Consider the following 15,460-nt stretch of genomic DNA (forward strand, 5'->3'; position numbering starts at 1 on the left):
TGAAATTTCAATATTAGAGGAACCATATACCAGATTATCTCATAGAGCTAATGATAAAACTAGATTAGCAAATAGACCCTCCACATCTTTGTCAAATATTGTCCTTGATGTATTCATATCAGATAAAAAAAAAAAAAAGAGCCATTCATGAGAAAGGAAGGGTTGCATTGGTTTGAATAAAAATTGTTTTGCTTAAAGTGCAATTGTTAGGAAAAAACTAAATTGATATAAAAACAATAGTTTTAAAATCACGAATTTCTTTTCAGTTCATTCAAATCTAATATTTGACCATATCTTTTGAAGATACACATATATGACTTACGTACCAAAAAATAAAAATTTTCTCCTTGAATTTCATAAACCTCATATATAGACCAGTTGTACATTTTAAAACAGCCTTCATTAACAATATGGTCATACAGTGACTTTAAAAAGTAAAATAGATGTCTTACCTCTTCCCACTGATGTATGTATCTAATTAATCTTGAAAGTCGTAATAAACGCAAGAGACTGAGAATTTTTGTAAACCTCACGATGCGAAGTGCCCTGGCCGTCTTGTAAACTTCTGAATCCATTCCCTTTTCTACAATGAGAAAGATATAATCCACTGGGATTGATGAGATGAAGTCCACCACAAACCAGCTTTTTAAGTAATTCATCTTGATCACTTTAGGGTCCAGGATAATTTCCGAGCTGTCTTCATTGACAGTCCCAGTCCTAAAATTCATAATCAGGTCCAAGAGGAAAACTGTATCTGAGGCCACGTTGAAAATAATCCACGGTGTTGTTGTTTGTTCTGTGAAGAACGTGATTCCAACGGGTATGATGACCAGATTGCCAACCATCATTATAAGCATTATTAAATCCCAATAAAACCTACAACGAATAAAACAATCAGGTTTTAAGATGCAGGCAGCAACCAGACCATCCCACCCCCAAAAAAGTTATTACTGATTTGTGGTTAATAAATGAGTGAGAGAACAAAGTGTTGGCTTTAGAAATAAGGTAACTAACTCCTTCCATGGCGACAAATTTAAATCTAAGTAAAATTAACATATTCCGAAAGTAAGGTATTGTGATTAAAGAATTTCAAAAATTATTTGATATCAAGTGTTATAGAAATAAATTAAAAAACACCCATTACCCCATTTATCTGGTAAACACCCAAAAAAACACCCTCCCTATAAACCAGGGAGAAATATAAAACCAGAAGACCCAACTTAAAAAATGCTTTTGGTAAGATTCTTTGAAGGTGTTTTGAAGTATGTTATATACCAAATTACCAATCATAGATTAGAATAAACAAGGTGTGCTAAAAATACCAGTACTGCAAATTTATCCCTAGGAGATTAGGTCAAATAAAATTCTAGAATCGTCCCTAGCTTCACAGTAGTCCAAATATGTATGCTTTATTCTTCTTTAGTTTGAAATAGGAAAACTAACATTTTTCTGAGGCTAAAAATAATTGAAGAGACTCTACTCTAGATTTAAAACTAGAATCTATGTTTACTAACTATCTTTTGAAATATTCTTATCTCACCTTTCATTAAAATTGGGAGAAAACCAGGAACTTTCAGGTTATTCCTGGTTAATCTATTGTAACTAAATTCTTCAGAGATGATTATGTAATTTTCGTTTGTGTTCTTGCAAAGAATATTGACATTATAAATAGACTATTTATACTTGTGACAGTATATACTTATAACAATGAAGAAACAAATGTACTGATAAATCTCTTTAATAATGAAAAGTCTGAAAAGACATGAGTCACTTTGTCCTGGTCATATGTGTCCTCTTTTGGAAGTTTAGTTGCATAAAAGGTATAGAAATTTCTTTTTACCGAGATATTTTTATTTAACATTAATTCTCCCACTTAGATTACTTGAGCCACTTTTGATAAGTCAGGTATTTGCATAAATCCATCAAGTTTCTACCATCCCTAATTATAAATGGCTCTTGGAATAAAAGTAGTAATATAAGAAAGAACTATAAAAAGCACTCTCTCCCCTTATCTCCACATGCCCCCCAAGATCAGGTCAAGGGTAAATGTTTGTCATTTTAAAGATTTTTACCAGTCTTTCCATTAAAACGTATCTATACATTTAGGGACAAGCATACAAATAGCCATGTCAATCATGCATTATACACTGCCATTTTCAATGCAATCTTCTCTTTCTTTTTCCTTTCCCAGTGGAAATATGCAAAATGTGCCCCTTAATATACTAAGGGCAAACGAGAGGTAGTGTAATAGCCATTTCACAAGGAAGCGATGTCACTGAGCTCTAGTGTGAAATTGAGTGTGCACTGAGGATTACCACCCTGTGGCTACTCTCAGTCTCTTCTGTGGGCTCCCCTGTGTGTCAGGCATAGTGGGCCTTTTACCTTCTACTCCACACAGACTCTTCGGGCAATCCCATACACCCATCCATGTCTTCTATGGTTCACCTGTAACTGATGACTCCAGAAGCTTTATCTCTATCCACTGCTGCCTTTAAGCCGCATGACCAGCAGCCTATTGAACCTACCCCCTTGCCTATCTCGCACTCTGGTTAAACAGCATCCCCAGGCCCCGATTCAACACCTCACCTCCCACATATACTCCTCATGCCCCCTTCTGTCAAGGAAAAGAACAACTCTATACCTGATTTACAAGTCAGAAAGCTTAGAGCCATCCTAGATAATTCCCGGACCTGAATCTGCTCAATCTCATGCTCAGTTACTGTGGCTGTTTGGTTTTAATACCTAAACATAAGGTGGATTCATCCATTTGCCCCTTATCATTCCCACTGCAACTGCCAGAAATTCTTACCAGCGTTCAAATTTGAAGACAAGTTACTTAAATTCTCTAACTAAATTGTCTCTTCTGTAAAATGAAGATTATTATAGAACCAAATGTGTAGAGATTTATAAAAAAAATAAAATAACATATACAAATTACAGATCCTAGCATATAACAAACTGTAGACAAAATGCTGGTGGCCTACTTACTATTAGTTTACCTTTCCTTTCCAAAATAATTCAGTTGTTATGAGGAGTAACCAGGAGCCCATTGAAAAATACTCCCTTTTATATGCATGTTTGTATTTTTGTCATTAAGATAGAAGCTATTTTGAAGGAAAAATAATATTCTATCCATCTTAGTCAATAGAGGTGAAAAGGATAAAGTGCCACCCAATGTTTATAATTGCAATAATGTTTATCACACCATAGCTTTTTATGACCAGGATTTAATATGGTCTGAAGCCATTAGTTATATTGACCTCATCATGAAGGTCCATTGATCCTTATCATTTCCTCTTAAAGTATCAGTGACTCTATTTCACAGATATAAACACAGGTCTCGAAATAGACTTTGCATAATATAACTCTTCAGTTAACATTCATTCATTCTCTGCTAGCCAAGAAAAATACAGTTAACACCCACTCAGAAGTGTGGTATAACTTCTGTTTTTGAAACAATGCATATGTCCCTGAAAACTGACCTCATGAGATCCTCTTGCCTACCTGCCCACAGGTTTCTCTTCTTGGCTCTTAGCTCTAAAAATGTCCCTTTGGACACTCAGGCTCTCCCTTTTCCTCATCTCTCAATTTCTATGTCTTACATGTTTTATTCCAGAATTGTCTTTCCTATATAGTCCCTCTTCCCATCCCCACTGTTAATATTTCAAGAGTCTCCTGTCTATGGCATCTGATCCATTCTATTCACTGTTCCAGAGCAACCTATCTAACAAGTAACTTGCCAGCTCAAAAGCCATCAATGACTCTCAATTAAATAGAAGCAAGTTGCCCTGGTTTTCAAGGAAATAAAGACTCCTACTCCCTTCCCAGACTCTGCTTTAACACTTTATGCGAAGTACCTCATATGTCAAGCAAGAAAGTCCCCGCCATGTGCACCTGGGTCCATGAACAGGAGATAGAGAACCTTCCATTCTGTCTATCATTTCTCTTATTAGCATCACCTCTCCTTCAGGTCCCATTCTGGTGAGAGTTTCCTAAGTTTTTGTTTGTTTTCACAAACTCCAGAGCAACATATATTTTCAGTATGCTTCTTATATTATTACTTCTTTGGGTACTATTTTTGTTTCTTCCGTCATCACTGGATTTAAATTCATTAAAGTTCAAAATTGTATCTTGTCTTCTATTTAATTTCTGTAATAATATGGACAGTATCTAGACTAGCCAATGCTAAGTAGATAAATTAATTGAATTTTTAGTAGAAAGCTACACTTCAGTGGGGATAAAGAAATGCTTTTTAACAAGACAAAGAGCCTTTAATGCAGTAAATAATTTCTTAATTTATCTTTTATATAACACTGAATTTTTATTCATTGAGAGTTTTTATGACATAGACTACATTAAAATAAATTAAATAAGAAAGCAGATTAAGAACATGTTCTTAGATTAGACAGCCTGAAAACAAAACAGTTTGGGATTTGACAGTTGGTTTGATATGTTACAAAACCCCTCTCCTTTTCATGCTGCTCTATAGAGACAGGATTTATTTGTAAAAGATCTTAGTTGGATTTTGAAGGCAGACTAGAGTTCAAATTCTAGTTCTACTAGCTGCCGGTTTTGGACAAGAAAGGTAACGGCAGTGAACTTCAATTTTTTTCTACTACTTTCTTTGTAGGAGGACTGCAAGCAATGATGTATGTAAAGTATAGAACCTGTTAGAAAGTTTCTTGATAATTACAGTAAAGTAATAACTAAGTAATCATTTTTACCTTCTACTGAAAGGAGATACACAAAATAAAATATTACAATTATAATTAATATACCATTGATGCCGAAACCGGTTTGGCTCAGTGGATAGAGCGTCGGCCTGGGGACTGAAAGGTCCTAGGTTCGATTCCAGTCAAGGGCATGTACCTGGGTTGCGGGCACATCCCCAGTGGGAGATGTGCAAGAGGCAGCTGATCGATGTTTCTCTCTCATCGATGTTTCTAACTCTCTCTCTCCCTTCCTCTCTGTGAAAAATCAATAAAATATATTAAAAAAAAAATATATATATATATACCATTGATAACTATGATTTTAATTACTAATAAAGTAATGTTGATAGACAAATTATTCTTATGTTCAAAATCTATTTCCCCCCTCTAAGATTTTAGAAGGGAAAAAGTGGCATTATAAAGATTAGTTTCCTGATATTAAACTGTGGAGAATTCAAATTTACTCATGCTTCCTTCTTTCTACCTACTTGTATCCCTGGTAAATAAAGACAACCCCCCATTCTGTAATAACAAGAACTCCTCACTGTCCCTGAGGTTCCATGCCCTCTGATGACACCTGCTCCAGGTGAAAATACATGATGTCAGACATTTCTAATCCAAAGCCTTAAAGGGATTTAAACAATCTCCATATCCCGCTACTGGGATTTAAATTTTTCTCTAAATATTTAGTGGAAGGTTCTATTCTCCCCTCTGTCTGATGAAATAAATATTTGTCATTCAGTAAACTTGTGGCTAAACCCCTGAAATGTAGCAGATTTATATGTGGCAATTATTTTAGCTATGATTGAAAGCAAATGGAGAGTTAAACCTGTCCCATTACTAACACTTAAGACTCCCTCTGAAAAATTACATTTTTAGCTATCAAACACAAATTGGGCATATGTTTGGTAAGCTACTTATTTGTCAATATAAAGGAGTAAGCGTCTAACTGCCTTTACTTTTTTAAACACACAGTCCTTGTAACTAAGTTTTAAATTTTATTTAAAATATTATTTAGCCGAAACCGGTTTGGCTCAGTGGATGGAGCGTCGGCCTGCGGACTGAGGGGTCCCGGGTTCGATTCCGGTCAAGGGCATGTACCTGGGTTGTGGGCACTTCCCCAGTGGGGGATGTGCAGGAAGCAGCTGATCGATGTTTCTCTCTCATCGATGTTTCTAACTCTCTATCTCTCTCTCTTCCTCTCTGTAAAAAATCAATAAAATATATTTAAAAAAAATATATTATTTAAAAGTGATTCAATTTTCAGAAGTCCAATAATAGCCCAATTATTAAGCACATGTCTTGAGAAATGACATAAAACACCTTCTTTTAAATGCTGTGTCCTCATCCTAGTACCATCAGTGGCAATTCACCTGCCAAGACTCAGCAGCCAATCCCTGAACTTGGATCAGATGGGTTCTCAGACACTCTCCACCACCTTGTAAACCTCACTATTTACACACAGAATACTCACCCTGGGGTCGACACATGCCTGCCCTAAGCTGTGCAAAGAGTATTTCTTAGTCAGGTCTGTGATTTGGTCTAATGCCTTAATGTCTCTCAAGGATAAATGCATTGTCAAGGATGTGTAGGGAGTAGAGATATCAGAAAACTCAGTCATTCACATATAGACAACTGGAAGGGAAAATATGCTAGCTTTCCTAATACAGTGAAACCTTGCTAACATCCCCATTGTAGGAAAGTTTAGTTTAACTTATGGATAAAACAAAGTTAAATCATAACTGAAGACACTGAGATGATTTCCAATAAACTTAACAATTTTCCAAATGAGAACATGAGATGGGTGAGAGCCACACTATGCTACAGCTAATCTTATTCATTAAAATGAGTGATGGGATAGAAACATAATCCATATGAGGGTGTGAAGAGGTGGACCAAGCCCCCTTTCCCTGTAACTGCTCTTTTTCATTGTGTGCTAATCTCCCCACTGCCAATATGAATGGTTTATATTGGTCCATAGACCCTTGTCTGTGGTGTTTCACAATTCTGTTTACTCCTCCTACCAGAAACCCTCCCAAATCTGTGGTTTCTATGATTCTGTATTTTCGTCACTCCTCACTCATATTTATATTCCAGAAGAACTTTATTTTCCTCAACCTTTACTTAAGTCCTATTTTTCCTACATTAAAGTAGGCATCCCATGACCATCTCACCCAAGTTCTCATCCCTCTATTCACTCTCTCCTTTAGCCTCATCAATCCCTTTAGGCTGAACAAAAATGTTAATGTAAATGGTTATCAGGTCTCTTCCTGGCCTTGACCTCTGAGATGGAGTCATGCATTTCTAGCTACACCCTGTACTGTTAGTGGCTTCTGGAGGTCCCAGTGGAATAGCTGTCTCCACAGGCTAAAACCCAAACCAGTTTTACCTTATGACCTCAAACTAATTCTCCTGGTATTTTTATTTCTGTTTATGATAGCATGTCTGCTTTTCTCCTTTCAGCCAGCCACTGGGCATATGACTTAAAAATGATTCCTGACTCCCCTGTGGGCCCAGTCCTGCATTCAACCAGTCTCATATTCCTTCCGATACAGCAGCTTTCATATTCAGCTTTTCATGTTTGTTCCATTGCCATCATTCTCCAAGAAGTTTTTATGATATCATTATTCTGCTTACTAATGTTCCTGTTTCTACCTGCCCCAGTAAATTACTTCCTATTTATAGCCACCAGACTTCCTATTGCTTGCAAAATGAAGTGTAATCACTCAAAATCCTCTACGGCCAGCTTGTCCCAATTCTTTACCTTGAAGCTCATCATTTTGTGCGTACATGGTCCTCAGGTATCATACAAAAAGACTGTTTTTCAGATGCCTCATCTTTCCCATTGCCCAACAAATGTCTGGGGTTTACTTCTCTTAAAACCCAAACTCAACCTCCACATTTACTAACATTACTTCAATAGTCAAGGACAATGCCAGGCGCCTCCCACCACCCCAGTCCGCTCCAAACTCCAGCCTCAATTTCTCTATGTGATTTCAAGCACTGCAGACACCTACTAGAGAAGACCATAATCTAGTGCAATGGGGATCAATTAATGAAGAATGTCTGTAAATACTGCTTTTGTGCTTCTTCCTAGCCAAATCATATGCCAATCTTCTTTATATTTAAATCGCCTAGCAAATAATAGACATACTGCCAATTCCCCAATGATAAAATTTTAAATTTATGTTAATAAAAATGTACTACAATAAGATATATATATATATATATATATATATATATATATATATATATATATATAAAATTTGTTTTTTTGGATGGTTTCGAAATTATAGAAGTACAAGCCTCCTTATTTCTCCTTGCTGGTAGAATTATGCTGCATACTTTTAAACTTCTAATTTTCTTGCTTTAGACAACAGAATGATGTCATTCAAGGACATCTTCATTATGTCATTCAAATTCACTTCGAATGAAGGCCACAACTTTCATTCCATTGAATCAAAACATCTGTTTGCCCCTAAATATCATGCACAAAATATATTTCCATAAGTCTACAGCTTTCATCAATGATGCAGAATGAAGAGAACTCCCTGAGGACTGAATAGGTCTGTGCTGCAGGATTCTATCTTTTCATAAAAATCCTGAACTTACAAAAGGAAAGTAGAAAATGTATAAAATAGCTCCTACTGTTTAAATTTACTTAAAAATTGGACTTTAAAAGTTTAATCTAAAATTGCTCCTTGGCTTCTCGGTATTTTTATTTGATTTGTCACTGAGTGATTTTCAAAAATTTAAGTCTCTACTTGGGAGTCTCAGAACTTTATTTATTAAAGCAGCAATTTTCAACTGGTATGCCACAAGAATTTATAAAACGTGCAATAGCTGACTATTGAGTCAGAGGCCCTGACCTCTTTTCCCAAATAAAAAAATGACAACAGCCAATACGATAGCCATATGGTGTGAATGAAACAAAAGTACACCTATTTTTGTCAGATTTGCAAAAAATATATACTTTTGGTGTGCCACAGAATTTTAGCAGTGAATGCATGTATGCCACGAGATGAAAATTTTGAAAATTTCTGCCTTAAAGAAAAGCAAATATATTGTCAGTGGTCATGTTAACCAAAATGCATTCCAGACCATTCATTCTAGGGCAAAAATCCAGTAAGTTCATGTCCATTTTTAAACTGTTTCCAAGGACAGACTGAAGGAAACATGACATTAGTAATCTTAATGATATACAGTCTCATGACACAGACACTGAAGGCACCTTTATCTTGAAGCTCAGTTAATGACTATCCATTGCTATGGGCTTTATATTTGCTGATTACTTTCATCCAACCACTGAGATTTTGGAAAGAAGGAAGATGACAGAATTCTTCCCTGTCTAAATACATAACTAAGTTACGGCTTATTCCAGTTTGAAGATTTTAATTTCAGAATGATTCTTCCCTCGTTACTACCATAACCTTTCCCCAACATGGCTTGTTTTCAAATCATACCGTTTATCTTTCTTGTTGCTGATAACATAGGTCGCTTCCCATGTGTTTCTTGTTACTCTGCAGATTCCAACAAACCCATAGCCTCTTAGTTCACCCTCAATCTGTCAATGCCACATGGTTCATTTGCACTATTGCTCTAGTTTGAGGGTGTGATGGCAGATACAGAATCAATTCCCAAGCATATTATCGTGCCCTGCAAATATCTACATTTTAAGGGAGTTTTGGAATGTGGCAATGATCTTGATTTCTGTATATAATAATTTACCTCACTGGATATTGAAAAGGATGGCAGCCTCAGGGCAATAAAGCATAAGTAGCACTTATTAGATAATAGGCACTGTGTAAACACTGTCTCATTTAATACTCAAAATAAGCAAAGAGGTAGGCAGCATTATCTAAATTTAACAAGAGGAAACTGAAAGCCATCCAGCTAAGGACTGTTTTTAAATTCATGCAGGTAGAAAAAAACCCATGACCAGCTTGCACACTCACACCCCTTCCACCATATTCAATGCCTGAATAAATGACTCAAGGATTTAAAATAACATTAAAGAAAAAAAACTTCCCACATGAAGTAGGGCAGCATAACCACACTTTCACCAGTCATGATCCATCACCCTCGAAATGAAAACGAAATTGTTTTCACAATGGAAAGTTCGAGTCCTGAAGGGGACTAGACAATGATGCTCTAGGTAGGATTCAATGGCTGGTCTTTGGTTTGTGTGCTTTTCAATATGAGAAACATTGAAGGTCTACCTACATTTCCAGAGAATCAATGTGACAGCTCACCTGTTCCAAAGCCCATGTGTTACCAAGCATCTTCTAAATAAAGAAGCTATGGGATTGTCTATTAAAAAGAGGATTTCTGGATTCTTTCTGCTTTGGCTGCAAAGATATCTCACTAGTGTTTAAACAAAAATGAATCCTGAAGCTCTAAAGGCATAAAGCACTTAGAAAGTGAGAGTGAAATTTGGTACCAAGTATTTCTTCAAAATTGTTAAGTTGTAAACATTCTAATAAATGTGTATCGGCTATCTTCTACATATCAGGTATGGTTCTACACACTCTAAGAAATTCAAACAAATTATATACCAACTAGAGGCCCAGTGCATGAAATTCATGCATTGGGGGGTGTCCCTCAGCCCAGCCTGCCCCTCTCTTATTTGGGACCCCTCAAGGGATGTCCGACTGCCCGTTTAAAGGGGCAGTCGGACATCCCTTTCACAATCCAGGACTGCTGGCTTCCAACCGCTCGCTTTCCTGCCTGCCTGATTGTCCCTAGCCACTTCTGCCTGCCATCCTGATCACCCCCTAACCACTCCCCTATCAGCCTGATCAACGCCTAACTGCCCTCTCCTGATGGCCTGGTTGCCCCTAACTGCTCCCCTGCTAGCCCAGTCACCCCTAATTGCCCTCCCTTGCCAGCCTGGTTGCCCTTGTCCTCCCCTGAAGGCCTGGTCGCCCCCAATTGCCCTCCCCTGCTGGCCCGGTTACACCTAACTTCCCTCCCTTGCCATCCCAATTGCCCCTAACTGTCCTCCCCTGGAGGTCTGGGTCTCCCCCAACTACCCTCATCTGCCAGCCCAGTCAGCCCTAACTGCCCTCCCCTGCAGGCCTGATCCCTCCTAACTGCCTTCCCCTGTTGGCCTGATTGCCCACAACTGCCCTCCCCTGCTCACCATCTTGTGTCCACATGGGGCAGCCATCTCTGACTACATGGGGGTGGCCATCTTGTGTGTTAGAGTGATGGTCAATTTGCATATCACCTCTTTATTATATAGGATTATATAGGATTCTTCCCCCATGAACTTCCAACTTAATAGGAAAGTGAAGACTTTTAATTAAAATAGAGAAGGACAAAATTTAAGACATATTCATAAATAGTAAACTATCTGTAATCTGAGTTTCCAAAGGAGAAAAATAATCAGTCCTTTGTTTAAAAAAGTACTATGATCAAGGAAATTCAGAGATGATTTGCTGGGAGGACTTGAGCTTGCATTCTATTTAGGCACAAACATGAATTTATCAGCAAATAAATGCTGCTGCCTGGGCTTGTCATACAAAGAAACTTCGATACCGCCCAGTCCTCAAGAAAACAAGGTCTAGGAAAGACAAACAGTAATGTCTCCTAAAAGATTTTAAGTCCTATGACAAATGATGGAAAGATCACTCCCAGGGCACTCAAAGAAGTGACAGAGTCTTCCTTGGGGGAAGGATGGAAGAGATGGGCAGGGCTTCACAGAGCCACTGAGATGCTATTTAACCTACACACTACAGTAGCTTGTTTTGTTGTACATAGACCACCATAAACATTTACTGAGCACTAAGTCAGGTTTTCACTAGATACCCACCAGGATTGCCACTAGGAATACCAAGAGAAAGACCCTCACTATAGAGAGAAAAGGGGTGAAATGCCATGAAAATTAAAAGGTATGGTATGTTTACCTTTTTAATTAATACTTTAGCTGTTATCATATTAAACAAATCCATGGCTACATAAAGTTTTTTCTCTACATATAGTTTAAAACAGTGTTTTCCCAAAGAAAATGAAGGATGGTGATCACAGATATCCAAAAATGAGATAAAATAGAATCTCAATTAAAAGGTGTTAAGTTCTGCTTATTTTTATAAATTTTATATAATACCATGTTATTTTCTTCAAAATATTTTTTAAATAGTCAATATCTACCTACTTATTTTAACAGTAGGCTTTTGAAGCTAAATATTATTCATCTCCATGAATTTTAGGTTGTACATGGATGGAGAAATAGGAATACCATTTCCATTTCCATTTAGTTTATATTTTTTTCTAAAACAATAATACTTAAACATGTTATTCTATACTTGAATTCCATTGAAGTTTTTTCCCACTGGAAGATATATATTATCTGTGGAGCAGAATGGGTTATGTGTCAAGGAAGAAAATACTTCTAACAGAAGCATATATTCCCATATGTAATAAGTATCAAGGATGTGTGAGCAAAGTAACATTTGCCATGGAATATTTAAGAATTGAGGACCATGTTTCTTTAGTTGTCTGGGCAATTCACACAAACTCTGGAGCATATTTTAAGCAGAACAGCCAGTACTATGAGTAATTTTCAATCGCCTACAAAGAGTTGAATGAATATGCACTTCATTTCACTTCAGTTCCCACCAAGAATTCATGTGTATGTTTCCACATAACTGTAATGCCTTTTCTCCCTTCCTCTTTTTTCTGTGGCATTTATTAAACTTTTTTTTTCTTGAACAGAAATATATCCACAATAGGATTCTGCTCAGGAGATAACTGAATCCCACTAATAGGTGGAAGTTGTGCCTTTTTAAAGACATAGCTTCTGCCTTCAAAAAAGTGACAGGTTGTGTGTTTGGTTTCTTCAACAGCTAAAAAAAGCAAATAACAAAAACAAAAAAACTGTGGAGAAATAAAATATCACACTTTTCTTGGTACCAGAGAGATAATTGGCGGGGGGGAAGGACTCAAGAACTAATCTTATATATTTGTCAAATACAGCAATTCTTTAAGTAATTATTTTGTTGTATCTTTGAGATTACTAACTCAAAAGTCATTATTTCAAAACCCATATGGTGTTATATAATAACATAAAACATGAAAAGAAATATCAACCTCTACAATATGATTATGAAAATTAAATCATAGCAAAACTGTTGGCAACTTAAAATTGATGTAAATGTCTAAATTCATATTCCTACCCAATCTCTCTGACCTTTCCTCACACTAATCCTCAACCTGGTCATGGAGCTGTAGGCTCTAACCCCTCATGGCCCCTGCACACATCCTTTCCTTCACTTCATCTGCACAGCTGCTCCCTGAGACCATGGGGAGTACATTTCACCCATTCTCCTTGTCTTCACCTTCTCCATCTTCAAGTGGACAAGCAACTCCCCTGGCACATGGCCCAGGGTCTCAAATCCATGGTCACTCCCCTTTTCCCTCAGAACATTTGTGGTACATGGACCTTTGAGTGTATCAAGCCTAATCCAGGTGCAAGCAGTGGCATCTCCAAATTGTCTTTCTGGGTGGGACTAAGGAGGGTAGGGAAAATTGGTGGAAGATGATGTGGAAGATGAATGTAGAAAGATTTCAAGTAAAACTATTTTGTTATCCAGCACTCTGCTTTTGCTTGGCATTTTAATTTTTGGTCAATAAAAAGCATCAACATGACCTAAAATCACTTACTCATGCTTCATACAAGATTGCAGAACACATTTGGGTGGGCATAACTCTCACAAGCCATGCCTTGGTATTTTATGAAGGGCAATGACCATGTCTTGTTCTACTGCATTAAAATAAATACACACACACACACACACACACACACACACACACACACACACACACACACACCTGCAACAGCACCATCCACATCATTAGCCCTAGAGAAGTGTCCAGAGACTGAATGAAGAAATGAGCTCCAGATGGGACTGGTGCCCAGTTATACTCCCTAAGTACTTTGGCTTTTCCCTAAGGACCTTGGCTTTTCCTTCATGAGTGCAAGCACACACATGCATGCACATACACATGCTTTGTTTGTTCTTGTTTTAATATATTTTTATTGATATCAGAGAGGGAGAGAGAGCTAGAAACATCAATGGTGAGAGAGAATCATTGATCGTCTGCCTCCTGCATACCCCCTACTGGGGACCAAGCCCACAACCTGGGCATATGCCCTGATCAGGAATTGAACCAGTGACTTCTTGGGTTCTGGGTTGATGCTCAACCACTGCACCAGACCCAGCTGGGCAAATGCTTTGTTTTAAATGTATATGGACAATTGTTTCAGGTCTATTTCTCTAACTATAGTGGTACTGTGGTCAGGGACCACACCTATTTCTGCTTCCCACTATATCGCCATTGTAGAACATAATGCCTACAACTACAATGAACTCTCTAACTATCGACTGAATCAATAAAGAAATGAAGACATGGTATTACAAATACAGTCTATATTTGAATAGGGTGTCACTTGAATATTTTTCTGTTGGGCCATCTAAATATCATGAAAATGTGGACAAGCTAGAAAATGCCCAGAAAAAAATAGGAGAAGGGGGGAGATAATTAAAGAAATGAAAATCCTAATTTGTGACAAATGACTTGAAAAACTACATACAAAAGTCTAAAGAAATGTAAACAGATTCCACACATTCTTAAAAGTAAACAAGGACTTATAGTTCAACCAGCATAGTTGGAAGGTGAAGGAGGAGCCACGGAACCCTTCCTGGCTGGTCCTATAAACCCCAGTGGATTCAAGAACTGAGCTTCAGGGGGTGCAGTAAGAATACTTAGAATGCTTTGGTACCTTCTCATGCAGTTGTCAAACTACTATCACGGTGTAGGAGTTTGTCAGACAATAGCTATAAAACCACCTTATCACTCATAAAGTATTTTCACAGTAATCATTCTCATTATATTTCCTCAACAGTTCTGTGAGACATATTGAAATGTCTTATTAGTCCTACGTTTACAAATGGGAAACCTGAATGAAACAATGAAATGTGACTTACCATTTAGTGGAATCTTAGACTTGAAGGAGGGTTTTCTAGTCACTAACCCAGGGTTTTTTCCTTTCCATTCTCTGTCATGCATTACATTTATTTTGATTTGTATTTATTTGAATTTTACACACATATACAAATATTTTTATGCCATAGACATAGCATAATATTCCTTTTACAGAGAGGAATGACATGATTGAAAATGATATTAATTATCAAAATAGTCACAAATGCAAAATTATATATTCATCTCTGACTCCACTCCAGATATCTACCACTGAAGATGCATAAACATCCTAGATGGTGGATCACAATTTGGAGTTAGATGATAATCCATTTATTAAATTCCAACCATTATGAACAATCAAGCATTCTATTGAATAACAGGAGTCTTATTTAATAAGGGTAATTTTGGCATTTTGTAGAATATTTTCCAACTTAATTGCTTTTTCCTTTAAAAAATTTCATGGAAAAACATTAGTTATGCATTTAAGCCAACATACTGGTCTGCTGTTATTGTGTTTTGTCATATTTGTGTTTATTATTGACAAAAAAAAATTTCTTGGTGTTAGGAAAAAACAAACAAACTACTTACGAATAAGTGTGAGACAGTGGAAAGAAGACTAGATTAGATGTGGAATGCTGAGCTTCCCAAATTAGTATTATCTAGAGCTATACCCAGGAGAAAAGCCCCTCAGTCTAGATCTCTATCTTTTCCTTGGGGAAAATGAACCTAGAACAGAGAGACAACAGTCTTCTCAAAAATAA

At 37.0% G+C, this 15,460-nt stretch overlaps 1 protein-coding gene across 1 annotated transcript in view; it reads right to left on the reverse strand.

The window, feature by feature from the left end:
* Nucleotides 1-15,460, reverse strand: part of HCN1 (hyperpolarization activated cyclic nucleotide gated potassium channel 1) — a 302,101-nt gene that overhangs the window by 264,149 nt on the left and 22,492 nt on the right. The window contains exon 2 of the mRNA XM_036310979.1: nucleotides 453-876. Coding sequence (XP_036166872.1) covers nucleotides 453-876 — 424 coding nt within the window. The remainder of the gene's footprint in view (nucleotides 1-452; nucleotides 877-15,460) is intronic.

The sequence above is a fragment of the Myotis myotis genome, unplaced genomic scaffold (assembly GCF_014108235.1).
Source record: "Myotis myotis isolate mMyoMyo1 unplaced genomic scaffold, mMyoMyo1.p scaffold_m19_p_5, whole genome shotgun sequence".
NCBI lineage: Eukaryota > Metazoa > Chordata > Mammalia > Chiroptera > Vespertilionidae > Myotis > Myotis myotis.